This window comes from Esox lucius, chromosome 22, assembly GCF_011004845.1.
Source record: "Esox lucius isolate fEsoLuc1 chromosome 22, fEsoLuc1.pri, whole genome shotgun sequence".
In the NCBI taxonomy this organism is placed as follows: domain Eukaryota; kingdom Metazoa; phylum Chordata; class Actinopteri; order Esociformes; family Esocidae; genus Esox; species Esox lucius.
This window is the reverse complement of record NC_047590.1, coordinates 4,602,776-4,620,867: the sequence shown is the minus strand read 5'-3', so window position 1 is coordinate 4,620,867 and position 18,092 is coordinate 4,602,776. Positions and strand designations below refer to the sequence as shown.

The 18,092-nt window shown below is 45.8% G+C and overlaps 3 protein-coding genes across 10 annotated transcripts; 2 read left to right on the top strand and 1 right to left on the bottom strand.

The window, feature by feature from the left end:
• Window positions 1-579: 579 nt before the first annotated feature.
• gemin8 (gem (nuclear organelle) associated protein 8) lies at window positions 580-2,764 on the bottom strand. Of its 2 annotated transcripts, none has more exons than XM_010886641.3 (4): window positions 2,680-2,764; window positions 2,342-2,385; window positions 1,848-2,214; window positions 580-1,632 (listed from the first exon to the last, which is right to left on the bottom strand). In XM_010886641.3, the coding sequence occupies exons 2-4, from the start codon at window positions 2,342-2,344 to the stop codon at window positions 1,373-1,375; spliced, it is 630 nt and encodes a 209-aa protein (XP_010884943.2). In that variant the 5' UTR covers window positions 2,345-2,385; window positions 2,680-2,764; the 3' UTR covers window positions 580-1,372. The 2 variants fall into 2 exon arrangements, with proteins under 2 accessions (XP_010884943.2, XP_010884944.2); XM_010886642.3 differs by having other exon boundaries at window positions 2,647-2,723.
• A 185-nt stretch (window positions 2,765-2,949) lies between these two features.
• LOC105020013 (motile sperm domain-containing protein 2) lies at window positions 2,950-11,201 on the top strand. 6 transcript variants are annotated; one of them, XM_013140090.3, is made up of 17 exons: window positions 2,950-3,105; window positions 3,239-3,272; window positions 3,350-3,407; window positions 3,686-3,841; window positions 4,069-4,155; window positions 4,331-4,485; window positions 5,621-5,681; window positions 5,813-5,851; window positions 5,955-6,079; window positions 6,590-6,742; window positions 6,887-6,984; window positions 7,235-7,328; window positions 7,417-7,513; window positions 7,687-7,816; window positions 7,966-8,068; window positions 8,461-8,631; window positions 8,814-11,201. In XM_013140090.3, exons 1-16 carry the CDS (start codon window positions 2,972-2,974, stop codon window positions 8,602-8,604), a joined length of 1,668 nt encoding a protein of 555 aa, XP_012995544.2. In that variant the 5' UTR covers window positions 2,950-2,971; the 3' UTR covers window positions 8,605-8,631; window positions 8,814-11,201. The 6 variants fall into 6 exon arrangements, with proteins under 6 accessions (XP_012995544.2, XP_019898005.2, XP_019898004.2 ...); XM_020042446.2 differs by lacking the exon at window positions 8,814-11,201 and having other exon boundaries at window positions 4,331-4,467; window positions 8,461-8,744; XM_020042445.2 differs by lacking the exon at window positions 8,814-11,201 and having other exon boundaries at window positions 8,461-8,744.
• Window positions 11,202-11,287: 86 nt separating this feature from the next.
• On the top strand, window positions 11,288-17,949 carry psmd14 (proteasome 26S subunit, non-ATPase 14). 2 transcript variants are annotated; one of them, XM_010886640.4, is made up of 11 exons: window positions 11,288-11,400; window positions 12,141-12,190; window positions 14,011-14,082; window positions 14,181-14,300; window positions 14,570-14,640; window positions 14,868-15,018; window positions 16,500-16,607; window positions 16,715-16,789; window positions 16,954-17,079; window positions 17,596-17,658; window positions 17,764-17,949. In XM_010886640.4, the coding sequence occupies exons 2-11, from the start codon at window positions 12,143-12,145 to the stop codon at window positions 17,860-17,862; spliced, it is 933 nt and encodes a 310-aa protein (XP_010884942.1). In that variant the 5' UTR covers window positions 11,288-11,400; window positions 12,141-12,142; the 3' UTR covers window positions 17,863-17,949. The 2 variants fall into 2 exon arrangements, with proteins under 2 accessions (XP_010884942.1, XP_019898006.1); XM_020042447.2 differs by lacking the exon at window positions 11,288-11,400 and adding an exon at window positions 11,653-11,763.
• The last annotated feature ends 143 nt before the right edge of the window (window positions 17,950-18,092 follow it).

Here is an 18,092-nt window from a genome sequence, read left to right as displayed (position 1 = left end):
AATCGTAAAGGCATTGCGTAACTTGACATGTTTTCCCTCTTAGCACTCCGGCTACAGGAGCGAAGACGTGAAATGTGAGGCATGCCAGCGTGTACAATATTTTTGATAATTTCTTCTACTATCTTAATGTCACTAATGCCCCTCAATAATGAAAAAAAGAAGACACATTCATCCGTTCAAACAGTTAACGGTACAGCAGAGTAGCCTAGTGGTCAATAAAAACAATTCACCCAAATTGCTCCCGGGGAGTTACTGTAAGAATGTGTTTACAGCATATTTACCCTATAAAGGACATAAACCGTCACCACATCACGTCATCATAGAGATTTAATGCTGCTAAAGACATGAGAAAGGGTTAAGCTTTGTTTTGAGAGTACCAATTTTCAACTTTAGAAGTCCGGTAGATATTAATACTAATGAATAAATTATCTGTTGACAAGCAACTGCATGCTAACCTAAGATTAAGTGATTTGAAACCTTGTCTACAGCTATGGTGGAATCCAGGGTGTATTCTAGTGAATAACGGACCAGTGACCTTCAGACCCAAGACTTCATTCACAGAGCACCTGACTTCAATCACACAGATTATATGTATTCTTTATTTGAAACTCTATCAACAACATTGTTATAAAAAATAAGAATAGTTTGTATAAAACAGATGTACTGGGAATATGAGACCATTCAGTGTCACTTAGACACAGATACAATCAAGAAAAAGGCGGAGAAAAACATTAAGTGGAATTGTGGGGAATGAAGATGATGGTTCAGTCTACAGACGATGAAATGAAAAAGATCTACAGTGAAACAGAAATAGCAGCCAACTCTTCCTTTACAGTTAACTGTACAAGGAGGACCATTGTGACACAGAGTTAGAAATCCCTCCACATCAAAACACAAGACTGACATCACAGGTACTCAAGGACCACAGATGGTGGAGCAAACTGGACCTTGTCCGACAGAAAACGTTGTCTGAAAATCTATCTGAATTACTGAGTCTGCGAACATCCGTCGGGGAAGTCAACATGTTCATGTAAATGCATAACACCTATCCACATCTTTCGCATGCGTCTTCAGCAGTTGTACCTCTAACAGAAAAACTGTGTAATTCAACTCGTTACGTATTCGTCATTTCATTGTTAATCCAGAAACAAAATAACTGGTAAGACGGGCAGAAAACACATTTCTCAAAATGTTGGTAGTCACAAGAAGTTATGGTAGAATTTCTTGGTATTGCGATCTGGATGAAAATAGTCTCTATGCGTTTCAAACAGCTTTCTTCCTACTGACTTTTTTCACCAGCTCTATTCAAGTTTGTAGTCTATAGTAAGGCAGCATGTGGGCGGGCTCCAGAACATAGACATCCCTGGTGGAACTACAGCTTGAGGGGAATGACCGGCCAATATTTGGGCTGTTTCCTATCACAGTTTCTGTCGAAAGTGAGCTGCATTGCGGTCTCCATGCCTTGGATCTTCGCTGCGTTTTCCCCGTAAAGCTTCTTCATCTCTACTCCCCGACGCTGGCCGGGCCGCTCAGAGGGCGGCAAGGCACTGCTGCGCCAGGAAACTCGGTGCATATCCTGGTCGGCCAACGCGTAGGGCTCCTGCTGCTCCGCTTCCAGCTGTTGCTGCTTCTCTGCGGGGAAAAACACATGACACAAGGCTTTCAAAGGAACACCGCTTCATAATTCATCGATTTGAGTTGAACCGGGGAACTGAGTTTCCTGCTTGTACAGTAATATAACCAAAAGGCCAAATGAAAGTGGGTTTATATGGATATTAGAGGTTTATTAACACTCATGGTAGAGTTTTAATATGTAGGTGGTGACACGGTGACACACACACACTTACTGAGCTCCTCCTTGTGTCGCTCTGTCTGGGCAAAATACTGGCGCAGCTCCTCAGTGATCTCCATGTTGCTGACGTCACATTCGATCTCGCTATCCGAGTCACTGTCCTCCTCATTCGTATCCGTGCCACCGTACTCCTCCACATTGTCCCTTGCATTTATACCGCTACTCTCTCCCCCGTGCCAGTCAGCATAGCGGTGATGGCCAGTGTTGTACTGATCAGGGTAACCCGGCCCGTAAGCAGCCTCCCAAGCCTTTTTGTAGGCATGTCTGTGTCTCTGGTACCAGTGCATCGCCTGCTGGTAGTGCTGCCAGTAGCGGCTGTACACGGGGTGAGAAAAACTGGAGTGGACACTACCATGGTCCTCCTGCCACAGACAAAGGACTACATTGTTATCGCCGTAGTTCACAGACAACATCCAACAGTTATCTGTGTGTGTGTGTGTGTGTGCACAACTAGGCCGATCAAAATGCTACTGTACTGTAGATACTTACCATGACGGCGTTCCTCCTGCAGTGTGTGGGATCGCAGCTAATGTCTGTAATTATATCATAACAATAATTACATGCATTGCCCAGCTAGTAACTGTTAAGAGGATAGCATTTTGACTCAAGCGGGGGGCAAATTTGGGCTAAGTGCAAACAAGCCAACAACCAGTTAGCAATGACATCACCAACACAAAGATGGAGGCATATGACAGAAAGGGATACACACAGCACAAATTAAAATAGATATCGCCTCAGATGCCGTTATTAAATCCGTATGATAGACGGTTATTCATTTAAATTAATTCACGCACGATGGATTAAGGCGACCTTAGGCAGATCGTTACCTTCACTTCGTGTACCCGGCCGCTGACAGCACAAAATGCACGCGGTGTTCACCAGAACAAGAGTTCTCCCAGAAGCCTTTGAAAGAAACAGCAATTTAGTTCACAGACATATTACGCCATCTAGTGGACACTAGGTTAAACTAATACTATGCAGAGGGACCAGCGCGTGTTACTGGCAATTGCATTTTATGCACACAAACGCAGAGGCGATTGCCGAATATAAGTGCTATGCTAGTGATACAGTGGTTTTGTTCGAATTTGTTTTGTTGTCAATGTTACGTGTGAGTGTTGAATGTTAACTAAAAAAGGAGTTTTAAACTATCCTAATTCATGCTTTTTGGCTGTGTTCATTTCGCCCTGCATATCTACTAAACAACGTGACCGGGTCAGTCAGACTGTCGAAATGTCATTGTGGTTTTTAAGTGGGTTTGTATGCTATGTCACTGTCCTTTTTGTTTGTGGTCTAAACTGCTGAAATAGTGAAAATAGATGTAGTACTTCCCTTAGCGCGGCGAGTCGCACGGAACGAACTGTTTTTTTGTTTCTTTTCTTTTTTTAGCATGGCAGAAGCAAGATCGACTCTTTTAGAGCAGGTAAACCTATACAGTAGTAGTTGACGTTGTTGTAAAGATTGGTGATGAAAAACGAATTTGACATTTTTTCTTGGCAGGATATCCAAAAGAAAAGAGAGGAAACAAGAAAAAGATTTGTTATTGAATATGCACAAGGTAAGCTCTCTAGTTTGTACTGGCCAAGCAGTTTTGGATTGCGCAAGAATAGCAACACTGAAGAGATCTCTGAAATCCTTGTGCGTTCACATTTTCTGAAGCGTATATATCCGTGTATTCGTTTGTGTGTTTGTGCGCAGCATGCTACTGTACATTGTTTCATTATTAAGAATAAAGCAAAACTGTCGCAAATGCTCAAAATGTCAAAATCCGTGCCTCTCTACTGAAGTCAACGTCACGCTTTGAGTAATAATGCTTTCCTTCGTTTTCCCTTTAAGACTCGTCTGACTCGTATGATGCCAGGGACATGGACAGGTTGTGGAAGGATGATGTTTTGGTTGACAGTTATCTAGAGTGCAGCCACTTTGTCATGGAGAACACCTTGAAGATGATCAGTGACAGTCTTCAGTGGAGAAAGGAATTCAAGTTGAATGGTATGTTGACCTTTGCTTCCACAGCCACTCCATGTCCGGCAGCTTGGTGCGCCCATCTTATGAGGAGCTCCCACAAGTTGCACCACAGCATGAGCCCAGTTTCAGTTCAGACATTTCTGTATACTGTACGTTCTTTGAATGTCTGAAACTCTCCAACAGGCCACCGGCATGACAGTCTTGATAGCTCGGTGTGATTCATTCATGATTTTTCCTTCTTCATCTTCCAGACATAAACGAAAGCTCAGTTCAAAAGGGTCTTCTTGACTCTGGCATGATTTATCTGCACGGCTATGACAAAGAGGGCAACAAACTCTGTAGGTTATTTTTTTTTTCTCTTTCCCAACATAGTACGTGCTTTAATGAAAATGTACACTGTTCTGTCATGAAAAGTTGAATTCTGAGGTAGAATTCTTATTGGAGTCTTGTTGTAAGCCTTATGTCTGAGCCTCTGAAGGACACAGGCGTTTTAATCGCATGTCGTCTGCCCAGTCTGGTTCAGGGTGAGGCTGCATGTGAAGGACTTGAAAATGTTGACGGAGAAGAAGAGGTACGTGGCCTTCTGGTTGGAGAGCCATGTGCGGCGAGAGCCAGGGACACCCCTCACCGTGATCTTCGACATGTCCGAAGTGGGTCTCGGCAGCATTGTAAGACGTCTCCCCTGTGGTTTTTGCCCTGTAGCTGCTGGTTGGGCGTTGTGTTGCAGAAGTGGTTGAAGATATCCAAACACACACATACAGTAGCACGTGTGTTTCTTTTAAACTGCCTTTGGGAAGATACACTGAGGTAACCTGAACTGTATGCTCATCCATATTATTGGCTCTCCACACAGCACTCAGTGTCCAGGTCATTCGGTAACCCACCCTGTTTACGAAAGTGGATCGTCCTTTCGGGCTGTTTATTACATGGCCATCGCTTGCTATTTTAACATGGCGGTCAGACATTTAGGCATTTGGTTACTGTGTGGCTGAATGTAATGGGCTAAACGAATGACTTAAGTGACTAGGCTTCTGCTAAGGGGGTCGGTGTCAAGAATAGGCGTAAGACCACCGACCCATCTAGTCTGGTCTCAAAGGTAGACTGGTGGTGCGATTGTGCTGGTGAATGCTTTCCTAGCATCTTAGATATCTTGATACCAGTTGAGCAACGTTTGAACGGCCCTTTCATATCTGAACAGTGTTGCTGACCGATCGCATTCCTTTACAGCTACAGTTCACCCTCCGTCACATGGGGAAAGCGTTGTGTCACTAAGCACATTTTGTCAGAATAGTTCTGGGGAACATGACCGCGAGTTCACCAAAGTAGCCTGCTCCGTCTTCAGACCTCCACTGAGAGAGCGTCTTTGGGGTGAGATGGAACGGGCAGTTTTGTGTGAGGAATGTGCTCACTTCGTCCATCTGATCCGCAGAGACCGTGTGACACCACTGGGTTCCCCCGTGGAACCTTTTTCAGCACCTTGTCGAATCCATGTTCTGAAGAATTCAGGCTGCTACTGGAGCGTGGAGGTGTTCAACCTGGTTATAGATGGGTGTGCCTGAGAAACTGGCCACTGAGTGTACACTGCTGGGTTCTAATTGGATCTAAGAAGAAATGTTAGTCGTAATGTTGTATCAGGAGATTCAGTGTCTCTGGGACATTGAGAAAAAGTATCCTCCCTTGCCCAATATTAGCTTAATTAGCTCCGGGCTCAAGATATGGGCGGAGTATATGAACAGTACACCACTGTCCTTTAAAAACAAGTTTCCCCTCACATGCCTGGTTGATTGTGTTTTTCTCTTGTAGGACATGGAGTTCATCAAATATATCATCAATTGCTTCCATGTGTACTACCCTAAATTGCTCGGTGAGTACGGATGGTGCCGCGTTGTTCTGGTGGACATCTGAGGCACTGCATACCATTAAAAAAATTAACCCAATAGCATACAATTATTTCAGCATGTCATGACTGACTTGGATATTCCGTGACATTTTCAGCCAAAATGCTGATGTACGAGATGCCGTGGATCATGAACGGTGAGTCAGTCCGCGTAAAAAAGCCGTACCGCTGGTTCCTCTGTGTCACGGCTCAAGTCGATACGTTGAAAACAAACCACGCACCTCCACCTGCCCCCCACAGCGGCGTGGAAAATGGTGAAGGCCATGCTCAGTCAAGAAGTGGTCGACACGCTGGTCTTTGTGTCCAAGAGTGAGATCCAGGACCACGTTGAACGAGAGCACCTCCTGCCCTCCATGGGCGGAACTGTATGTAGCCTACCAAAACCCCCGCACGACATACACCTGCTGTACACGTCCAAACTGTAACCGGGTATGGGTGGTAAACCGTATGTGAGTCCCCCCCACTGTTTAACATCACATGATGCATGCTAGCTAACATCCTGCGGGAGCTACTCCAGGACGTGACGTCACATGTTTCTCCTCTTCTTCCTCCCCTGAATTTAGCAGAGATGGTACAGAAGAAAAGACCGCCCACTCTGCTGGGTACCCGCTAATAGGGAGGTGTTTCTGATTGGGCTGTCTTAGGGTCCAAATGTTTCTTGATTATTAGGATTTTATTTGGATTCACATTAACCGTTGCAAAGGCAGTAGCGTGATGTTTTCAAGCTCTCTCCTGGTGGGCTCATACTGGCAGGGCTCCCTCAGCTGGTAGCACGTGTACAGTACACAAACCAACAAGGTGAACCACCTTGTATGTGATGCTACATTGAGAAAGCATTTTATGTGCCTCAGGTTTATGTTCCCCTTTTCTTCCAGGACCCATTCAAATTCTCCTACCCGCCGTTTCCTGATGACTTCCAGAACCCGATATCTGAGACCGGACAAGAGGATGACGCAGAGACTGGGGAGGATGATCTGGAAACCAAGGACACCTTGGAGCAAAATCCTCTCGCACTTAAACCCAGAAAGGTCATTCTTTAATCCTCCAGTGAAACCGCTTGGTTTTAGTAGTGAACACTGTCACACTCTTGAAGTCTCACAAGGACAGTGAAAGGATAACTGTAGTGGTATTGTTTGGGCATTTCAATGAGTCCGTTTCCTTGTCTGAAGCAGGTGTGTTTCGCGGAGGATTGGGACAAAGATTGCACCAGCACATGGAAAGCATCCCGTAGGCCGTCCGACGCTTTCAAAGGAACCTTACTCCACATCAGGTTAGCTCTGGGTGCAGGGTACATAGTGTAAGCACTTCCAAAAGTACTTAAAACACTTAACCACGGACCTCCCTCTGAGGTTATGCGTCAATATTTTACCCCGAGGCCAACCGAACCAAGAGGAATGCGTGACTCGCAGTCTCTCTCTCTCTCTCTGTCTCTCTCTCTGTCTCTCTGTCTCTCTCTCTCTTTCTCTCTCTGTCTCTCTCTCTGTCTCTCTGTCTCTCTCTCTCTCTGTCTGTGTTTCCAGTCCCGCGGAGGAGTTGCGCTTCGGCCTCGGCGACGGCGAGAAGAGATGCCTCATCAGCCTCAGTAACGTCACCAGAAACCGAGTGGCCTTCAAGGTCAGAGCCCGGGTCACTCATTCTAAACTTTAGCCGGTGAACACGTCAGCGCTGTGTTCACCGAGTCGCCTTCTTTGTGTGGCGTCAGGTGCGGACTACAGCCCCAGAGAAGTACAGGGTGAAACCGAGCAATAGCAGCTGCGGGCCGGGAACAGGCGGGACAATCACGGTGTCCCTGTATGGAGGTAACGCACGTCTTCCTGTCCTGGTAATGTAATACAAGCTCAGGTTCAGAGTTTGGGGGGGGTGACCCAGTGAGCCGCTGTTGCTGTTCTCGGATTGGTCTTGCCCCAGTTTGCTCCACTCTGATTGGCTGTCTGACTGAATCGTCCTGTCTCTGTTTTTCCCATCTTACTAGGTTCCCTGTGCTGTCCTCAGGACCGCTTCTTAATCATGGCCGCCGAGATGGATCTGAGTAGCGACGGGGGGAGCGCAGACCTCGCCCAGTTCTGGAAGGGCGTCCCAAAACCCAAAATAATGATGCACAGGTAACGTGCACAGACCGCAGTGCAAAGCAGCTTTATCGTAATACACAGAGCGTTGTTTTGTTGAGCATCACCAGTGCCAACCAATGCCCTGAGGCAGAGTTTAGGAGGGGTACGCCGACACGGCTCACCAACTTTCAGCTTTTCTTCAGGTTGCGTTGCCGCATGAGGGAGAACCTTAATTTGGCACTCAGCCCCGTGACTGACCGGTCCTACAGAATGGAGTCCATTGGCCGTCAAGACGTGCACGCCACGGTGAGTCCTGGCATTCCAGTGGGCAGAACTGTCGTGGTGGTGCATTGCCACCTCACCCGCCGGTCAAATCCCCCGCGCCAGTAACCGGAACCTTGAGAAGGAAGCGTTAAAGATGTTTTAAGCAGTCGCATTCTGTAACAGCTCAGCACACCGCGTTTGGACAGTTTGGGCGGAATGTTTTACATGTCTGTAAATGTACCTGACTGCGGTGATTTGCCCCCAGTGAGCTCGCTGTTTCACTTGGCCTTTTCGAGACGTGATGGTATTAGATTTCATTGCCCGACTCTGGAACAGGGATTAAGGATGAAGAATAGGCACAAAACATTTACATTACTTCCTGTTTCAGTCAAGTGTCTAGCTGATAATGTCTGTGTGGCTCTTACTGTCCACAGCTCTTTCAGTTGATGGCAAGCAGCTCCCGGCTGGAAGAAAATATGGACCGCTGCTTGCGATGGCAGAAGGTCCTGACCGTCCTGGTGACTGTGCTGACGGCCTTGTCCTTCTCCACCATATACACTGGGGAGTGGCCATTATGAAACACACCCACGATGGACCACAGTGAAGTAAGGATGAAAGTAGATTCTGATTGGAGCAGAAATATGAGGACATTTCCAACATTCCTCCTATGGCTTTTAAATACTGTGAATACAATGATGTGTGTATTTTTTTTTTTTTTCACGTGCGTTTGAAACCAGTCTGTTGCTTATGTGTTTTGAACTTTTTCTTGGGGTTTATGAATGGATAGCCTGGTGCAGGTCCCCCACCTCCTCCTGATCTTGGTGAAAAAACACTGGATGGTATTTATTCTGCACTATTCAAACAAACCAGAAGATGTAAATGAAAAATTTCTGTACTCACTACTGTAAGTCACTATAGAAGTGCATCTGCAAAATGTCTTACATGTTGTGGTGGGGTTTAGATGGAGTGTCACTGTCTAAAAGAGGCGTTCTCATCACACGTTCAAATGGAAACGGTAACTCCTGCTAGGTGAGGAGCACAGCTAATGGTGATGAATGTTGAGACGTTAGAAATAAGGAGAAATTAATCTCATGAAACAACACTGCCATTCCTTTTCACACAGTTGCTTAGCAAGGTATGGGTCGAGAAATGCTGAGAAGAGGTTTTGTGTGAATATATCTGAAGTTGCACCTCATGTAATTTGTGCTACTGTTGTCTTGTTTAGTTAGCGTCCTATACACTAATTTATTTTCAACGTTTATTTTATGAAGCCATTTTTAAAGAAATATTTAAGTGCCCATACAGATACCCAGCATTAAACCTCACGCAATATGTTGTTTAAGCCCAGTGGCTCATTATGTTACATATTAGGCCACACCTTTAGGGACGGGACTACAAGCTGTAGTTCACGTCATAGAGAACAGTAGAGGGCTCTAGTGGGCACTTTTAGCAACTGGTGTGAATTTCATTGTCTTTCCTGATGACCCGGGCTCAAGTAATCAAGACAAAGCCAAGTAGGTAGAGCTAAGTGGACTATTGGTGCGAGGGCTTGAATGGAAACTGAGAATAGCAAACATTTCCTTTCTTTGCTCCACATTGCATGAGACATTGTGCTTCAGCGAGCCCTGTGGTCTCGCCTAAGGTGTGGCTCCGAATGTTTTGTTTTTTCAATGAATAGTGTTTGATTGACAACATTTAATCTTGGTGTTTTTGCATAGGTTCTTACAGAGACGATTACACAAAAATAAAGACACAAATGTTAAGTGTGATTGAGGTATATGCTTTGATTAAAAAAATAATCACATTCTCACTCCCATTGGCACCAATGTGAACTGTGATGCATGTTCTGAAATACAGGCCTAAATAAATTATTGACATATTTTTCACTAGCTGCTCCACAATGTCCACATTAAACTAATGACTGGGAGATAACCTCCTTTTTCTTTTTTCTTCTTTGTTTAAAAAGAGGCATGACAGGCGTGAGACGTGTTGATTTTAATTGATGTACTTCATACTCCATGTTTGTAGTTGCCATTTTTTCCCAGAGGACCCCTGTGTTGAGCAGATGGTGCCACAATGACCTTCCGTCTCTACTGATGTGACATGTGTTCTAGAGGGAGGTGTAGATGGAGAGAGGAAAAACAGACATGTCCTCCCCTCAACACCTCCACTGATTAGCTGGGGACATGGCGGCTAGGTGATGTACCTTAGACGGGGAGAGAGAATTTACTGGCTGATAAGCTCCGTGTGACAGATGAGATCACTGGGTTGTTTTTCTCTCACTTGGAGTTAGCTTATGTAATTATCTTGGTTCTTCTTAAGCTAATTGAAGGCGATCCGCTCTTTGATTGCCTTTGTGATAATGAGGTATGGCCTACCGAGCACAGGTGAACACTGATATGTAACACGTGGTGCCTTGAGATGAGGATGAAGTGCGTGTCGAAGTGTTGATTGTACTGAACTTTGAAGAGACCCATTTCTGTGTCATTGTTACAGTACATAGCCTAAAGCAATTGCTTGTACAACTTGACCAGTGGTAAAGCTGCTGTATAACATTTCCTTGGCCCGTCTTGTCTGAAACTAAAGAAAATGTACCACAACTGTGGGTCAACCTTTCGTTTTCTGTGCCGTGTTTTGTCTATCTAGGTTGTTTGTTTGCTTGCCACATTTTGGTTAAACTACAAATTCATGAAGAGAATTTGTCAAGGGTATGATATGGACAATGATTGTGAAGAAATGGCAGCAGCAGTGGAATTGAGACAGTTAGGGCAGGCATCTTTTTCATGCACAGCGTAGAGTCTTATCTCCTTGACAAGAAGCAGAAAAGAACAAGACACATTTACTAGCCTTCAAGTGGGACACAGCTTGCTAAATAAACTGTTACATTTGATAGGGTAGCATACAACAGGAAAGTGGGATTATTGCAAGGAAATTTAAACAGTAGACCATGTGTTGATGCAGTGTGTGCGTTATGAGGGGGAGATAGAGGGATAAAGAATAGGTCTAAGAGGATAGGGGATTCAAGATGCACTTATGTTGGATACAAGATGCACTTATATTGGATGCCCGCCGTCGTATAACACCTACGAAGACGAATCGCAGCGCCCAGGCTATATGTTTTTATTAAATACATTTGTTTATGTGTAATTTGTATGTTATGTAGTATTTATTAGTTTTTGCCCAAATAATGACTTCAACCTCAGCAATTGGTCTTCAGTCTAAACAGAGGAAGTCGCAATCAATGCGCCGGAAGCACCATGAATTTGTTTTGAATGTAGAATTCCGGCTGATTCATTGTAGCCACAAGCAATAGAATACTGTACTTGAATAGTTAGCGCAAACATACGGGAATAATCTTACAGAATAAACAGCAGGTAAAATTACAGTTCAACCGGTTTGATTGCCAGAATCTAGCTGCCAAAGCATGAATTGAGTATTCACGAATACGCCGCTATCTAGCTAGTCGAGTTTTGACTGTCGCGTGATAGGAGAATCGGCTAACAGACTACATAAATGCTGGCTCAAGCTAACGTTAGCAAGCTAAACGCTACAGGGATGCTACCGGCGTATCACAGCAAGCTAGCTGGCATTTTAGCGATAGGAATAAACATTTATGGATAATTGACACTTGTGTATTTTGGTTCCAGTTTGGGTTTGCTAAGTAATATGGCATGTTATCCTTTGCTGCATTTAGAATTGCTATTTCATTGTCAAGACATTTGATAGCTGACGTTAAGGTAAGTTAGTTAGCTGGCTAGGTAACTGTTGGTTAGCTAACTGTCGTATAGCTTGCTAGCCAACTTATTGTCATTCGTAGCATCATGTCATGACACAGAAACTGATAGCTAGATAATTCAGTCCGGTTAAATAGGTAAACCGACACAGTATTTGCGACTTTTTTCTTCGTTGAAAGGTTGTGACACCGTGCCATGCCATGTCATTCCATCCATCGCTTCTTTCTCAACTGTGTAATGCTTTGGGGAGAGGGGTTGATTGATACACTATTTCGTTTGTAACTAGTAACGGTCATCAAACAGCGTATTGTTTTGGTAAGGTTGAAGTTGATGGACAGGGTTGACATTAATTCATGCCTAATGGGTTTTCCCTTTAACAGAAATGGATCGACTGCTAAGGCTTGGAGGTGGAATGCCCGGACTGGGTCAGGTATGTTTTTAGACCTCTGCCTAACAATATGGATGCAGACCAAATCCCTAAAAGAAAGAAATGTCACTGCAGTTTTTGTTGTTGTTGTCTTTATTCAATAGTTTTGCGTTTATTATAATTTTTTTTGGACCTATTGAGAACATTATCATTGGAAGTGTATGTTCAAAGTTCAGTTTATATCCCTAATTCTAACCTTTTTTATCCAGCCATATCAAGCAGATTACCTAAGGCATTAGAAAGTCAAGGCTGGGGTTTTAGAAACAGTTGGTCCCGTTTTGTAGATTTTATTTTTGTCCGGTTTGTCATCGTTGGATCTTTTGTGTATACCCATAAAGTGGATTCAACAAAGGAAAGGAATGGTTTGACACAGAAATTATTATTTAGAGTATCTATTAATCATTTTTGAGCAAATTATATTTAAAAAAATTATATTCATGTTTAACTGTTTGGTTGAAATATTATCACTTTTTGAGGATTTCGAATTATTCCCTACAAAGCCATTGAACAGTCTTTTACAAAAGCTGTGTTTTTTTTTTTCTCACTTTTGACCATGGAGACAAATGATCATAAATGCAATTTAACCAGGCTTTGTAGCCTACTACTTCCATAGTCACCATAGAACAGCTTGACCCATTCATTTTGTATCGTTTCTTATCCACAATACCCAAATGAACACCAAACAGCAAATTATTAACTGGAGATGGATGGGGGGATGTGACTGCCAATGAAAAGTGAGAGGATATTGACCATGTCGTTCTTATACACAGACCGAAAGATCTGTCTCAAATCAGCTAGCATACATTTTAGCCTGTATGTTTAGTTATAGAGGTGTAAAGTAGCCTAGTAGTTAGAGCGTATGATCAGAAACTGACCTAAATTGTGGAACTCCTTGGGACCCCTGCTGAGAGGTCTGCGAACCGCTGGTTTATAGCGTCCCTGTAGTGTTGAATGGTCCCCCTGGTGATTTCACTAATACTTTGCAGGAACACAACATAGAGACCTAGCATGAATTGCTCTGAAAATAAATAACAGACCTTGCTGCTTTCTCAGGTGCCAGGTTGACCGTGGAAAAAAGGTTGGGTCATTGAGCTTCAAACACTTTGGAGCATATTATTATTATTTTTTCATCAAGGACATTTTGTGAGTCAAAAATAATTCCCTTCCTAAACAGGCTTGAGAGCGGAAGAACGGACGAACATTGGCATGTTACTAATTAATCACAGGCGTTTGGAGATTTTGGATGTTAAGTCGGGGACAAATAGCATTAAAAGAATTGTGGTGCTTGAAGAGGGAGCTGCTCATTCCGACAGGCTTGGCCTAGCGACCAGTTCTTTGTTCTGGCAAAGGATTGGAGGAAGACATGGTTGTAGTGTTCTGTTTTTTATTTAGGAATTATAAGACAAATGGCCAGTATAGATTTGGGGGGACAAGCTGGGGCCAACCACCGCTGTGTCCCAGCGAGCAACGCCGCGTCGAAGTGTTGTGACCCCCGGGCCAATGAAAACTGCCCCGCAGCGCGCTCCTTTGTTCGAGAAATTAAAAAACCCCGCTGGGGTGTTTGCCACGGCCAAGGCTTGCCAGGCGAGGCCGATGAGGAGCCTTCCTCCTGACTAGTGCCAAATTGACCAATTAACACCTCCCGTGACTGGCTGCCTCTGCGCCTGGCAGAGGTGTTAAAGAGGGGCTTTACAACCAGCTTTTCAGATGACTTGCTGTGTTTTATGTATTTTATTTATTTCAGGATGTGCTTTATTTTTTTTTAAAGAACTAATTCTTTTTACTTTAAACATTTGTATTAAAATTCCCGCCCAATTCCCCAGGGCCCTCCCACAGATGCTCCGGCTGTGGACACCGCAGAGCAGGTGTACATCTCCTCTCTGGCACTGCTCAAGGTAACGATGAAAGTGAACCTTATCTGCCGTCAGAACTGGCTTTAGTTAAGCGACGTGTGTGTGATCCTCAACGTCTCCCGCCGCCGTCCCTCTTTCAGATGCTGAAGCACGGTCGTGCCGGCGTGCCCATGGAGGTCATGGGTTTGATGCTCGGCGAGTTTGTGGACGACTACACCGTGCGAGTGATTGACGTGTTCGCCATGCCGCAGTCGGGAACCGTAAGTTTCCCTTTCCCACTTCCCAGCTAGGCCCTGGCAGGGTGGTGTCGTGCTGTCCCTTCTAGGCCCTGGCAGGGTGGTGTCGTGCTGTCCCTTCTAGGCCCTGGCAGGGTGGTGTCGTGCTGTCCCTTCTAGGCCCTGGCAGGGTGGTGTCGTGCTGTCCCTTCTAGGCCCTGGCAGGGTGGTGTCGTGCTGTCCCTTCTAGGCCCTGGCAGGGTGGTGTCGTGCTCTCTCCGGTGCTCGTGTAACAGCAGTCGTCTTTCTCACAGGGTGTCAGTGTGGAGGCAGTGGACCCGGTCTTTCAGGCTAAGATGTTGGATATGCTGAAGCAGACTGGCAGGTAATACACGTGTCACATACTCCAAGGTGCTCTACGCATTAAAAAAACCTTAGTCAATTGGCCGTGGGCTCTCTGAGAAACATTCCAGGGTGCTGACAGTCATACAGTTCAGAACAGCTGACGGTGCAGTGGACACCGAATGGGGCCAGCGGTGCTGTCGTTGCCGTGACGGTGTGTCAGATCCAGACCCCTTCAGGGCGTCATGGCTGTTTCTCCTCCCCAACCAGGCCTGAGATGGTGGTGGGCTGGTACCACAGCCACCCTGGGTTCGGCTGCTGGCTGTCCGGCGTGGACATCAACACCCAGCAGAGCTTCGAGGCCCTGTCGGAGAGGGCCGTGGCGGTAGTGGTGGACCCCATTCAGAGCGTCAAAGGGAAGGTACGTCCGATAGCGCGCACAGGTTAATAGACTGGTGGTCTAATTTTCGGTTGCAATGTCTTCTTGTGATATGTATTGTCTAAGGGTGTGGTGCATGTGCACGTTTACAGAGTTGTCATTGAGTGTTCTGCTCATGTTAGACGCCCAAGGCTATTCATTACTTAGACGTCTTCATCTCGATCTGATCACCACCCCCCACCCCACCCCCGCCTCCCTTTCTCCCCCCACCCGCGTCTCCACCCTCTCCTTCCCACCCTCCGCGGCTCCATATGGCACTTCCTCCGTCTCCTCCTGCCTCTGTGCCATGTGGAGCCGTCTCTATTATCACCTACACAGAGCTGTCTGCGGATGTGAGAGCCAATTCCATCTCAATGTGTGATCCCGGGCCAGTTCAGGGTGCACCGCTACAAATGAGAGAGTTGTCCAGTGTTTCTAGGCCGTTTCTATGCACAGGCAACCTAATAACTATGTCTAATAAAATTGCAATTCTGGCTATTTTAAGCATTAATATATTATATTGCTGCTCGTGCAAGATAATTCTATTTAAATATTCCCAGACTCTCTTACAAACCAACAACTCCCAGGGCCCGAGGGTTGTTAATGATGTGACTACTGGTGACACAACACCTCAGAGTCCTGCTTGTCTGCCATGTTCTTCGGTCTTTCTGCCAACACTGAGTTTCGCGTTACGTGGAACCTCCTGGTCTGTCCAGCGAGCAGCCAGCGCAACCCCAGGAAACATGACGACAAGCGCCGGCGGTTTCGTGGTACCCGGCGCTTGTCCTCGTACGATCCAGCTCACGTGACTCGTTAGTTCGAGTCAGTTTGGAGAGAAACGAGCGTCAAGTCCCAAATCCTGCAGCCGGGTTCAGCTAAATGTGTCCTCTGCTTTGTACTGGGGAATCTCTGTGATTTCAGTGCGGACGCAGGACCCAGGATGACACCTAGTAAACAATGCATGAATCGGTCAGTGAGCCACCAGGGACGCCCCGGCCTCATCAATGTTTCAGCACGTCTGGAACTGCGAGCCTCTCGCCCGTCACGCTCGCGCGCGCACACACACACACACAGATTGCTTCCGCAGCACGGTCGCACGTCTAAGCCCCCAGGACTATGAGGTGTCTGCTCACAGGACGGGAGGGCTGGTAATGGGATGTGACCAGGGCCGGGTACTGCACTCAGCCGAGCTGTGGGTTCTGTGTCCCCGGTACGATGTCGGCTTGCCTCCCCACCCCCTCCCGACTCCCTACTCTACTCTCTCTCATCACACCGTTCTTACCCTAATGTTAAGATATCCCGCAGCCTTCGACCCCGAAGGCTCTTATTTATTCGTTTTCATTTTCCGTTATTCTGGGGGAGATTAACTGGCTGTACCGGCTCTACTCTTAACATCAGCTGTCGTCGTGTTTTGTTTTCATTCAGGAAGTGACGTGCGTTCATTACAGGCCTTGTCCCTTTTTTTTGTGTGTTTTTTCTGGCAGGTTGTTATCGATGCATTTAGGCTGATCAATGCCAACATGATGGTTCTGGGTCATGAGCCCCGGCAGACCACGTCCAACCTGGGGCATCTGAACAAGCCGTCCATCCAGGTGAGGCGGGGGAGCTTCTGAACTGGATGCCCGTCTGGGTGTGTTAACATGAGTGGGGGGGGGGGGGGGTCTGTTCCTCTTTTTACTGTCCCATTTCTTCCTGTTAGGCTCTGATCCACGGACTGAACAGACATTACTACTCCATCACCATCAACTACAGGAAGAATGAGCTGGAGCAAAAGGTATGAGGGGAAAAATTGTGACATGGTTTGGACGTTTGCGAGTACTTCTTTAACTAGTTGATGACAGATGTAGCGGTGACAGTAGGCTTGGTTAGTGTGTTTTCAGTGTGTGTTTCTGAGTTTCGTGTGTTTGTTCTGACCACGCGTGACCTGTGACCTCTCAGATGCTGTTGAACCTGCACAAGAAGAGCTGGATGGAGGGCCTGACCCTGCAGGATTACAGCGAGCACTGCAAGCTCAACGAGAACATCGTCAAGGAGATGCTGGAGCTGGCCAAGAACTACAACAAGGTGGGTGGGGCCTGGGGGAGCTGGCCAAAAACTCCAACAAGGTGGGTGGGGCCTGGGGGAGGGGCCAAGAGGCCATTAGGTGAAAGCCCTCTGTTTTCTCAAGTCGCCTGTTGTGGTGACAAGCACCTCCTGGTTTGATTGAATGATTTGGAAATGTAACTCAACACTGTCCCCTTTGTTAAAGAAACAGCAAAATGTATGGTTTTTTTTCTATAGTAATGTGGGCAATGTTTTCATATTTCACTGGTTGCATTTTTCAAACTGAATCTTGGTGTGATTTGGCCTGTAAGAAGTGTCTGTGTTGAAGTATTAATGCAGCCTACCTAGCTTATTTTTACCGTCACAGTTGGCTGAATGAGCGAACCATTAATAGTCTGTTGTAGGTCTTTAGTAATGGAGATAAACCTGTCAGATGGCCAATATGATACATTTTCCGTAGTATGCCCTTAAGTAGTCAAGCCAGCGTTAAATGTTTATATTTGTAATTTTTAAATCTGTTTCTGTTTTCTACCAAAGGCGGTAGAAGAAGAGGACAAGATGACACCTGAGCAGCTGGCAATCAAAAATGTCGGAAAGCAGGTAACCCTGACCGTAGTAACCCGAATACAAAATCTATTCTGCAGTGTTTATCGTTAATGCATTTCTTTAATTCTCTTTCCTGACCGGTCCGCGTTCATTTCCCAGGATCCCAAGAGGCACCTGGAGGAGCACGTCGACGTCCTGATGACATCCAACATCGTTCAGTGCCTGGCGGCCATGTTGGATACCGTGGTCTTTCAGTGAAACCACCACCCGTCCACCGCCGTTAACTGTTCATAGTCCAACTGTTTTGTTTTATATAAAAAATAAACATGTATTAAAGTGGACAAGGGACTTGAGTCCGTAATGTGCAGTACAGTGGCGTGGGTGATGTGGAGCTTTGACTGGTCGTTGTCAGATGGGTGTTGACAGGAGAAAACATGTCTGGTGTACATGCTGTTTGGCTGTGTCTTTAATTCTGGCCTAATAGCTAG

What these genes read in the sequence shown, in the direction of transcription:
- LOC105020013 (XM_013140090.3), top strand. Translation starts at nt 2,972, where the DNA reads ATGTTAACTAAAAAAGGAGTTTTAAACTATCCTAATTCATGCTTTTTG. An exon ending in TCATTGTGGTTTTTAAGTGG is followed by an intron (nt 3,106 to 3,238) that starts GTTTGTATGCTA and finishes TTCTTTTTTTAG; the next exon opens with CATGGCAGAAGCAAGATCGA. An exon ending in TGCCCTCCATGGGCGGAACT is followed by an intron (nt 6,080 to 6,589) that starts GTATGTAGCCTA and finishes CTTTTCTTCCAG; the next exon opens with GACCCATTCAAATTCTCCTA.
- psmd14 (XM_010886640.4), top strand. Translation starts at nt 12,143, where the DNA reads ATGGATCGACTGCTAAGGCTTGGAGGTGGAATGCCCGGACTGGGTCAG. An exon ending in CCATGCCGCAGTCGGGAACC is followed by an intron (nt 14,301 to 14,569) that starts GTAAGTTTCCCT and finishes TCTTTCTCACAG; the next exon opens with GGTGTCAGTGTGGAGGCAGT. An exon ending in TGGCCAAGAACTACAACAAG is followed by an intron (nt 17,080 to 17,595) that starts GTGGGTGGGGCC and finishes TTTCTACCAAAG; the next exon opens with GCGGTAGAAGAAGAGGACAA.
- gemin8 (XM_010886641.3), bottom strand. An exon ending in GCGACACAAGGAGGAGCTCA is followed by an intron (nt 1,633 to 1,847) that starts GTAAGTGTGTGT and finishes TTTTCCCCGCAG; the next exon opens with AGAAGCAGCAACAGCTGGAA.